Here is a 10727-nt window from a genome sequence, read left to right as displayed (position 1 = left end):
TAAAGGAAGGATCCAGCTCTCTTTCTTTAACACTGTGTGTTTTGTCATTTTCATTAAATCCTCGAGGAATAATGCAAAAGAAAGAAAAAAAAAACAGTGGTGCATTTAAATTATTGTTAAGCAGCTGAGGTGGTTTAACATCTGAAGTGATGCAGGACTAAAATATTATCTAATGTCTTGATTTGAAGATATTCACTTTAGTATCACAGAACAAAGACAAACTGAAAATATTCACAACAGAAGCAGAAACTATGTGTAGTTTTTATGTTTGACTGTTTCTGTTGAGTGATGAAATAACTTTCGGATCTAATCTGCAGCCCGAAAACATGTTCTCGATTTCCTCAAAGTCACAACTTCCATTTTCTTTAAATCAAAGACTTCCACATCCAACGAACTCCACCTGAGAACCAGAACACATCCTCACAACTGAGACCCGTCCAGCACACACCAGCACTTTGTCCTCCACTAAAATATTAAAGCTAAACTGTAAAAAAACAAAAAATCAACCAGAAGAAGTGAAACAAACTGAAGAGACCAACTCGACCTCAAAGGGTTAAAGGACACAATTCACACAGTTTTACTTTGTTTATATTTGGCGGACCCTGCCACCACCCGACAGTGTGTGGGCCCTGTGTTCCTCTGAGCACAGCTTGTTTGTTCACTTATGGACAAGAGAAATACAGTTTCTATTATTACCTCATTAGTTTAGTAAATATTAATATGATTTGAATAACTGATGTAGTCTGTGTGAGCATGTTGACGTCCCGAGCAGATAAAACCACTTTCTAACATTCATGTAGTTCAAATTAGTTGTTTTATTATCAGTTATTATTAGTAATCTGACTAAAACTATGTTTGGCTTGATTGGCTTTGACCTGTGTTTTATTTGTTATTCATATTCATATACAGCTCTAATGGAGTAATCACTGTAAGGTGACCAGTGTTCGTGTGTGTGTGTGTGTGTGTGTGACATTCAAACACCAAGTTATGAAATATCATTAAAACAGCAGCAGTTAACCTTCCTGTCCGTCTGTCAGACGTGATCAATAACTGCACTCGGTTCTATGCTTCTGTGACGTCATTTATGATTTACAGCTGCTTTTCAAAGTCATTTAAAGAGAATGACACCTTGCGACACACACACACACACACACACAGAGAGAGTGCACACACACGCGCCTCCCTTTCCCGTTCGCCCAACCCCCCACCACACGCTCGTCACCGCCCTTCCCTCGCGCTCTCACACCAACATGACTACGAGCAGCGCCGCTCCGACCCACCCCGCGCCCGGAGCATCATGGGAGTCGTAGTCCCGGCAGCCCAATCGTGCTGGAGAAGGCGAGGCCTCACCAAAATACAACTCCCATCTCGACCCTCGCACGCCGAGCCCCGTCGTCCAATCTGAATATGTGGGAGGAGCGCGTCCGCCCACAAAAGCCACAGCTATCTCCCCGAATCTCCCCGTTAAAAAAATCAATTGTGCACGAAAAAAAAAGGGAATACGAGTAAAATAGCAACAGCTGTGACGGCTCGCTCTCGGTGCCCGACGGACGGCGACGAGGCGTCCCCGCGTCGTGCGGAGAGAGGAACGGCGGCGACAGCAGGAGCGGAGAGGGTGTAGTCCTGATGCTTAAATGGAAGTGGGCTGGCCTCCACGGTCACACACCGACAACTTCTCTGTGGACATCGTTCTGACAAGCGCTGCTTTACTCGTGTATGGACTGGCGACCCGCTGAGGGAGAGCTACGCCGGGGCTGCCAGGGGGCCGACGGGCCGGGACGCTCGCTGCGCGCTCCGTTATTTCCGTTATTCGGGGCTGCTTGATTGTGCTGCGCTTGGCACCGCCCTTCCTGGCCGGTGGGTGGTTTCGTCAAACGGGCAGATCCGCCACGGCCCAGCGCCGAACATATAGGCCGTCCTCCGCCTGTGTACCCGGCCGGCCTTCTACCGTGAACTACACCCTCTCCTCTCGGTACATTAATGCGTTATGAGTGGTAGGTACCCTCCCCCCTCTCCGTCTCCACCCCTCTCTCCCTCTGTCTGACAGATAGGAGGCTCCAAGCCCCCGCTCTTATTGATGATGAGGTTACTGATCGTCCTCTAGCTTTTATTGATCACCTTTGTGATGCTGTGCCTGCTGCCTGTGTGACGGTGTTGTGTCCTGCTGCTGTCTCCGTGTGTGCGCCGTCTCCGCGGACTTTGCGCTGTGAGGAAACACTCATGTGATGATGTTGGAGCTGGACTCACTCTCACTGTGACTCTCTCCTCAGACTCCAAGAAGGAATCATCTGGAACTGAAGGAGGGAAAGCATCTAAGAAGGGGAAAAGTTCTGGATCACAGGTAACAAAACACAACAATTAATCAATAAGGAGAAGAAGTAGTTGTTTATTGGAGTTCATTACTTTGCTGCCTGGAGGCCAGAGACGTCCCCTCCCTCCCTCCCTCCCTCCCCGCCTGACAGACACCTCTGGGGGCGTTTCTCTGGTGAATTCCACTTCCTGCTTCTGTGCAGCCTGCTGAGAGCAGCCCACAGCTCTGAGCAGGCTGATACTGCTGTCACACTTCAGCCACTGCACTTTGAATTGTCTGTGTGAATCAGGCTCAACATGATTTAATTCTGCGTTTGGATTTATGGTGAAGACCCGCAGCGTTGGTATGTGACTCTGACTGTGTGGAACTCCTATTTTTAGCTGCTGTGTAGAGCTTGTGTACATCTCGGAGATTAATTTGAGTCAGGAAACTATTCTCAAGTGCAGATCCTGTGGAAGGAGCAGAGTTGTGGGCCAGGCCGTGTTCTGTGCTCTGCTGAGGTGTGTAGCATTAAAAATTTGCCTGCGACCTAGTTCCTTTGAAAGGGAGGAGAGAGAGAGAGAGAGAAGGCGGCATTTTCTACCAGTGTTCTGAGAAAAGAGAAATGTGGTTCTCACACGCCCACCCACTCGCTTCCTGTAATACCGCCCACTTCCACTGACAGCTCTCTCTCTTTCCTCTCAGCTCTGTCTCCTCTGAACCAGGTCTCTGTGCAGCCTCGCTCTTCTTCTCTCTCTTCTTTCTTCAGAGTATTCATGTATTTTGAGTGCCTGCCCATCTCTTCCCTCCTGCACGCTGTACTTTGAGTGTATATGAGCTCTGTGTGTCGATGGGCTTCTCCTCCCTCCCTCGTCACAGCCTTTAACCGTCTCTCTCTGCTCCTCCTCTCCGGCCCTCCTCCACCCCCTCTCCTCCAGGATTCCTCTCAGCCCTCTCCGTTGGCTCTGCTAGCGGCCACCTGCAGTAAGATCGGAGGGCAGGGGGGAGCGGAGGGGGCTCAGGCCCAGGCGGGGGCCCAGCAGATCCAGGTCCAGGCTGGTCAGATCCAGCTGCAGGGAGGTCAGCTCCAGGGTCAGATAGTGGTGGACACCACTGGAGGCCAGGCCCTGGTGCCCCAGCAGCTGGAACTGGTCCCGGCTCAGTTCACAGGGAACGGCTGGCAGATCATTACAACAGCTCCTACGATGGCCAAGGAGAACACCAGTCAGCCGGTTGCTGTGACGGTGGCCACCACCTTGGCTAATGACAGTTCACCTGGTGGACGCAAGGTAACGGATGTTGGCACACGGCGGCTGAGCTTCTGTTTTTATTTTGTCTGACAGTGTTTGTCCTCTAACTGGATCACTGCTCATTTCCAGGTCAAGCCAGTCGGTGGGACCAACAGCGTCGCAGCCAGTCAGCAACAGCAGCAGTTCCAGATCATCCAGGTTCAGAACCTGCCCAATGCTGGGGGCGGGGTCCAGTATCAGGTCATCCCTCACCTGCAGACTGCAGATGGGCAGCAGATCCATATCAGCCCAGCTCATTCAGCTTCCATTGGGGCTCTACCGGAGCAGGTTCAGCTCATCCAGACTCAGAGTCCGAGCCAGACCCAGGCTATCCTGCAGCCAGCCAACCAGCAGGCCATCCTGACAAGTACAGCCAATCAGACGGTCCCGCTGCAGATCCGCCCTGCACAGTCTTTCCCACTGCAGCTGCAGACTCTGCAGGGCTCCCAGACTCCTGTTATGACCACTGTACCCATAAACCTCGGTGGCATGACCCTGGCTCTGCCTGTGATAAATAATGTCGGAGGGGGCGGGGCTGTGCAGCTCATCCAATCAGCAGATGGAACGTTCTCTGTTGCCAATGGCAACCAGCTGGTGACAACTGCAGTGTCCGGAGCAGCTCCTGCTACAGCATCAACCGGCTCAACGGCAGTAACCGAAGGTGACGGCATCTCAGATGGGACACAAATGGTTTCTGTTGGATCGGAGGCTGGATCAGCTGACACACAAGTGCAGAGCAGTGAGGCAGACTCTCAAAGCCAGAACCAGGCCAACGGGCTTCAGAACCAGACAGATACAGCAGGGACCATCCAGCAGGTGATCGTGGGCCAGGTGGGGCACCAGCTGGTGCAGCAGATCCAGCTGCAGCCCCAGACTCAGAGTCAGGGTCAGGCCCAGCAGCAGCCTCAGCACATTCAGACCCTCCAGCTGGCTCCAGGACAAACCCTGCAGCCCATCCAGGCCTTCCAGAACCCAGCCCAGGTCCTTATTCGCACCCCCACCCTGTCTCCGTCCGGCCAGCTCACCTGGCAAACACTGCAGCTTCCCGGTGGCGTCTCCCTGCAGGGTGGCCTCGGGGCGGCCATGCCACAGCAGCTGACACTGGCCCCCGTGGCCGGAGGGACGACAGTGGGCAGCGGAGGGCTGGTGTCCCTGAGTGGAGCTCCCCTGACGCTGAGCGCAGCACAGATCAACCCGGGGTCTGGGGTACAAACGGTCAGCATCGCAGGGCTGGGCACTGCAGGGGTTCAGGTGCAGGGAGTCCCCCTCACCATTACTGGTCTACAGGGTAAGGGCACACGCAGGACTACTGAGAGAATGTGTGGTGACTAAACCATTACTGTAGAGGAAGCATCATTAGTTATTAGTTACCTTCTCCAGTCTCCATACATTAACAGTCAGAGTTGATCTATACAGGATGTCCTGCAGACTGTAACACTGCACGCAAGACAACACAGTTTAGTTTGTCTTTGTCAGACAATGTACTTATTTCTGATTCAGAACTTTACACATTTTCGTCACCTTTCAGGTCAGCCACAGGGTCAGGATGGGGTCAAAGTTCAGTCGTCTCCCGTGACGGTCACTGTTGGCAACGTGGCGTCAGGCTCATCCATGAGTCCAGACCAGCTGGGCTCCGTACAGAGTTCTTCGGACCAGGAGGGACCACCGAGCAAGAGACTTCGCCGCGTCGCCTGCTCCTGTCCGAACTGCAGGGATGGAGAGGGAAGGTACAAAAAGAGTAGAAACTCCTGCAGAGATGGAGCAGGAAGAGCAGATTGAGACATGTGGGCGTATGGGGAGTTGCTGCATTCGTCTGTTTTCAGGGAGATCAAAGAAAACACTTTCTTTAAATATACAATAAGTCTCACGCAATAAGTTAAAGAACTCCCAGAAATCTACAAGTCAGAAATGTCAAGATTATTCCAGAACTGCTGCTGAGCACCATGTCATGATGAGACAACTGGTCAGACAGATGGTCAGGACACAGTGCAGCTTGTATCCTGAAGTGAGAGATCCGACCTCTCACCACCAAGCTCTTCACATTGTGATGTGGGGCTGGCACCAGAAACACACACTGAGAATACTCAGAGGGCACTCAAATGTATTCAGCTCTGCCAGAATAATCACTGAGTCCACCTCCAGCTCACTCCCAACTGTGTTGCAGGAACAGCGGCGACCCCACGAAGAAGAAGCAGCACATCTGCCATATGGAGGGCTGCGGGAAGGTGTACGGCAAGACGTCCCACCTGAGGGCCCACCTGCGCTGGCACACCGGCGAGAGGCCGTTTGTGTGTAACTGGATCTTCTGTGGCAAGAGGTTCACGAGGAGCGACGAGCTGCAGAGACACCGGAGGACACACACAGGTAGGCAGAGTGGGGATGTGGGTCACCCCGTCATGTCGCTGGGGTTCAACAGCATTTGATGAAGGAGACATACTCTGCTCATTTTCAGGTTCATCGTATATTTTGGGTCACTACTAGAATAGGTGTTCATGTTTTAATGCTCAAAAAAGACATCAGGTTTCTCAAACTGTCCAGTGCTGCAGCTGTGTCCTCCCTCTGTCTGAAACGCTCTGTTTTAGCTCCGCCTCTGAATACCCAGTCTGCTCTAATTGGTCCACTCACACGTGCCCGAGCCAGCATCATTAACAGCAAAAGAGCAGCTCTGCTGATTCAATTCTTACACTCCAGACAAGGCGTTTCCTGTGGGAGAGAGGAGATTTTGTTCCTACAGACGTTTGGCTTTTCTAACTTTCAACATGTTTTACATGCACGTACATAATATCTCTCTTTAATCCAGGACTGAATCCAAACTAGGTCTACAACTAATGATAATTTTCATCATGAACACCCACCAACATCTGACTTATCTTCAGTGGGAAAGCTTACAATCAGTACACGTTCCCGGGTCAAATACTCGGCAGTCACTGTGAGTATTTATTAGTTCCAGCTCTGATCAGCAGTGATGGAAACATGACATCCAGGTGGACATGCTTATTTTCACCCATTCTTCCCGCTGTGATGCAGCGAGCAGCGTCTGGAACATCACTCCAAGCATTGCATCTGAAAGAGACTGAATTAAAAGACATGAAAAAGGTTTCCTCCATTTTCAGCCGTGCTTGTGACATTGAACGTGACACAGAATGGAAAAACTAAAAGAGAAAGGCACACGTCCTGCCAATAGGAAAGAGTCAGTCTGATAAATTTAGCTGGTTTCTATGAATCTAATAAATCTGCATGCGCCATAATTTTGGTGTAAAAATTGCATCCGTCTATGAAACGCCCTGAGCAAAACCCCAAACCCCAAATGTTTGAATTTCCACAATTTACAACTTACTGTTTTTGTTCTTACTATTTCATGTATATCATTCAAATTGTTTCCCATCAGCTATGCAATGCAGCCACAAAGTGTCTTCCTTGATGAATTCTTCTCTAACTTTGTCTTCTCCCGTCAGGAGAGAAGCGCTTCGAGTGTCCAGAATGCTCCAAGCGCTTCATGCGCAGCGACCACCTCTCCAAGCACATCAAGACCCACCAGAACAAGAAGGGCGGGGCTGCGGTGGCAATCATCACCACTGACGACATGGAGGAAGACGCCCCTGAAGGCATGGGCGCCTCCCCTCAGATTGTTGCCGTGGCAACCCTCTCACGTGACTCTGACCCTGCTACGCCCACCACCTCTAATCACCTGGAGGAAGAGGAGGAGGAAGAGGAGGAGTTTGAATAGACGACTGACTCCTGTCTATTAGCGGAAGGCCGACTTCCTGTTTTTTTGGGAGTCTTTGCAGGGACTGTGAGGGTCGCCACTCTTTCCCTTTTTTTTACTTTTCATTTCACATCATTTTAAAAATGTTGTTCTCTCATGAAAAGGGACTCAAAAGAGACGGGATCATGCAATGAAGAGAAAACGAAAAATATAACATCACAACTAAAAAAACTAACAGAGTTAATAACGACGTATGAAAGATTAGTTTGGCATTTATGAGAGGAATCTATGATAATTCCATATGTGGCGGGGAAAGGAATGTAAGAAGTGTCTAGACTAGCACAAGACAGGGGGTCCTGCTGAACCGATCCAACATCCAGAGACATTTTCCTAATCGCAACAGAATCTAACTCTATGCACAAAGATGTGTTCCTGTTTCATACCTGTCAGACAGCGCTGAGGGTCAATCATGGTACAGGACTGTTGCAGGGCAGCGAGGGCAGTCTTGGGATGGATGGTGTGTGTGTGTGTGTGTGTGTGTGTGTGTGTGTGTGTTCCCATGCTGTCATGGAGAGGATCTACCTAATTTGAGTTTTATTCATGGTTCAGGTTCAGTCTTCAGATCAGATTCAGGTGTTGATTCCTTCGAGACCAGTCAACGGATAAACTGTTATTGAAGAAGAGAGGAGATGATTCTAAAAAAAAAAAAAAGAACTAAAAAAAGCACATATAAGGAGATTTATAAATAATGCATTCCTATTGAGGCGCAGTGGCCATTAGAAAAAAAGGTTTCTATAGAGAAAAACAATCTAGCTTTCTACAACTTTGTTTGTGTAGTGAAAGCAATACTATAATGACAATCCTAGTGAAACCATGTTTACATTGTCAGGGGAAGTTTCTCTGTTAATAAAACAAGCCAGTTCGCTCCGAGATTCGGGGGAAACGTCTGAAAGCAGTGCCGTCGTCTGATCAAAGCCAGTTACTTTGCAGAGACCACAGGGTGGCTTTAACATCGCGGCTGCAGTGTCCATCTAGCGCCACTTTGCTATTTTTCTATGGTCAGCTACCGTCAGATGGTCCCTGGTAGATGTAACAACAGCGGCACAGTCACTGAGGTTGCTTCTTGCCTCCTGTGCTCCAGTGACGACCCCTCTCCACCGCTCACCCTGCGACGTGACCCATGTGCCACAATTGCCTTAACACAAGCTGTAGTACAGAGGCGAGTTCAGGGCGAGGCGGGTGGAAACGGGGTGACGCAGAGCAGACCACAGCACAGAGAGGTGAAGCGTGAGCAGCGCTGTGGGAGGGAGAGGGTCGGGCTACTTAGCTGTGTGGATATTATGAGATGTTTTCTGGTGGTGTTGCTCTGTGTTCGTTCAGTGCGTACCTTCTTTTTAAATTAAAAGATTATTTTATTTGATAGAAATTTCTCGATTGTTTTAAACAGTCCCCTCCCAGTATGTTGACACACAGGACCCCAGTGTGTGACGGCTAATTTATTATTTATCCTTGATTTGTACTCTTTGCCTTTTGCTGGACTTGTATTTGTGTGCGTTGATTCTGAGGTTGTGTACAGCATGTTTCAGTTTTTTCGCCGTAGTGCTGCTTCTTTCTTCTTTACTCTTTGTGCTTCGGTTTTCTTTTTTCTACGTCTGACCATTGCTGTTCACTTCTTCTCTCTGCGCCATAAACGTGTTTTCGGAGAAAAATAAATAACAAAAGAAGAAGAAAGCAAAAAAGTTACTATTTGTTTAAAGTTGAAAAGGTTGATACCAAACAGATTTAGATGTTTTTTGGTAATATTTTGTGTGACAACCAACTTTTCTTTCTTGGATATTTTGTAGTGACATCTCATTTGTAAATCTTTTTCTAAAGATGTTTGTTCGTCTCCATGACATTTGATAATGGGTTTTTTGCCAGGTTAGCCTCAAAGGCTCCAGTTTATTGATATTTTTAAAACTGGTTTGTACAAACGTGTTATGTCAATAAAAAAAATAAAAAAGGACAACTTCAAGCAGAAAAGATGCTTTGCCTGCATAACACTTGACAATAAAGTGATTTAAACTGTCTTAAATCCCCTGTGATGCTCCAGTTTCTGTGTGAATCTAACACACACACACACACACGCACACACACACCTTCTGCTACAGGGATCGAACCTGTGACCACTCGGTGACAGGACAGTTACCACTCGAAAACACACCAGCTGCTTTGACTGAGTTATTCTGGTCTGTGTGGACAGATAATGACACAGTACAGTAGTTCAGACAACATGAGACAGAGTGTGAGGGTTCACCATCAGGTGTCCTGCGTCCTGCAGCAGCAGCAGCAGCAGCTCACACATCCTGAGACATGTTTGTCCTTTGAAGCGCTTCAGAAACACCTGAATCTACAAACCGGCACCCTCGGGTGTTTTTGTGGAGTTCTGAAGGTTTAATGTAATAAACTGTTCAAGTATCTGAATGCAGACAGAGTTCTGATGTTCGCTCTCCTTTACTTTCATCACTTTGGATGTTAAAATCAGCACCAATAACTGTAGCATCAAATACTGGGCTGAAACCTTAAAGGGTAATTCACCAATTTTACACATCATAGTGTGTTTACAGGTCTCGGGGAGAACTTGCGCACATGTGGCAAAAGGTAGTCTAAAGGAAGCTGCATGATATCTGAGACATTTCCACAAGTGATGTCATGCAGTGTCAGGTGCGTTGTGGGTAATGAAGACACCAGATTTTGAAAAGGAAGAAGAATGTGTGGAATAAAAGTGCCAGACTAGTGGACCGCTGTTCAAAACCTGGAGCCTACATTACCCAGAATACAACTTTTGAATGACATCACTTGCAGAAATGTCTCAGATATCATGCTGCTTCCTTTAGACTACTTTTCCACATGCGTAAGTTCTCCCCGACCTGTAATCACACTTCAATGTGTACAACTGGTGGAGTGACATCACTAGAAGCAATTGATCAGATATCACATGCTACTTTTTTAGACCTGCAAGAACACATTATTTCAGAGATCGACTGAAGTTATCATGCTAACCAGCTAGCACTGGCCCGTTCTGGAGCGCCGAGATTTGAGGCCAGTTTTCTTAGCGCCCAAAACGTGTAATGACATTGCCACGTGATGCACTGCAGCCCAAGAGACAACATCGTGGAAGAAGAGACTGTAAGACATCACAACCCCCATGGAATGACTTGTTTCACTGTCAGAATTTGAGCCATCCAATAACATTTGGAAAGTCTAGAAGGGCTGCACGATTAAATTATGTTATCCACATTCAAGTAAGCCGGGCGCTGCACCAGCTAAACTAGCCAGCTCAGTTGGCAGAAGGCTCTATTGCGTGGAAGTCACGCTGCAGTACGACCTCATTTAGAGCAAATCTGGCATTGAGGCAGGAAAGCCAGTCTAGTGTGTTCAGGCTGTGGTAGCATGGACTCAT

At 48.5% G+C, this 10727-nt stretch overlaps 1 protein-coding gene across 2 annotated transcripts; it reads left to right on the top strand.

The window, feature by feature from the left end:
• The first annotated feature begins 1395 nt into the window (after window positions 1-1395).
• On the top strand, window positions 1396-9359 carry sp4 (sp4 transcription factor). Of its 2 annotated transcripts, XM_037092765.1 has the most exons (7): window positions 1396-1994; window positions 2271-2341; window positions 3229-3579; window positions 3670-4867; window positions 5108-5306; window positions 5744-5943; window positions 7035-9359. In XM_037092765.1, the coding sequence occupies exons 1-7, from the start codon at window positions 1988-1990 to the stop codon at window positions 7304-7306; spliced, it is 2298 nt and encodes a 765-aa protein (XP_036948660.1). In that variant the 5' UTR covers window positions 1396-1987; the 3' UTR covers window positions 7307-9359. The 2 variants fall into 2 exon arrangements, with proteins under 2 accessions (XP_036948660.1, XP_036948661.1); XM_037092766.1 differs by lacking the exons at window positions 1396-1994; window positions 2271-2341 and adding an exon at window positions 2487-2654.
• The last annotated feature ends 1368 nt before the right edge of the window (window positions 9360-10727 follow it).

This window comes from Acanthopagrus latus, chromosome 3 (assembly GCF_904848185.1).
Source record: "Acanthopagrus latus isolate v.2019 chromosome 3, fAcaLat1.1, whole genome shotgun sequence".
Lineage (NCBI taxonomy): Eukaryota > Metazoa > Chordata > Actinopteri > Spariformes > Sparidae > Acanthopagrus > Acanthopagrus latus.
This window is presented reverse-complemented; position numbering and strand designations above follow the sequence as displayed.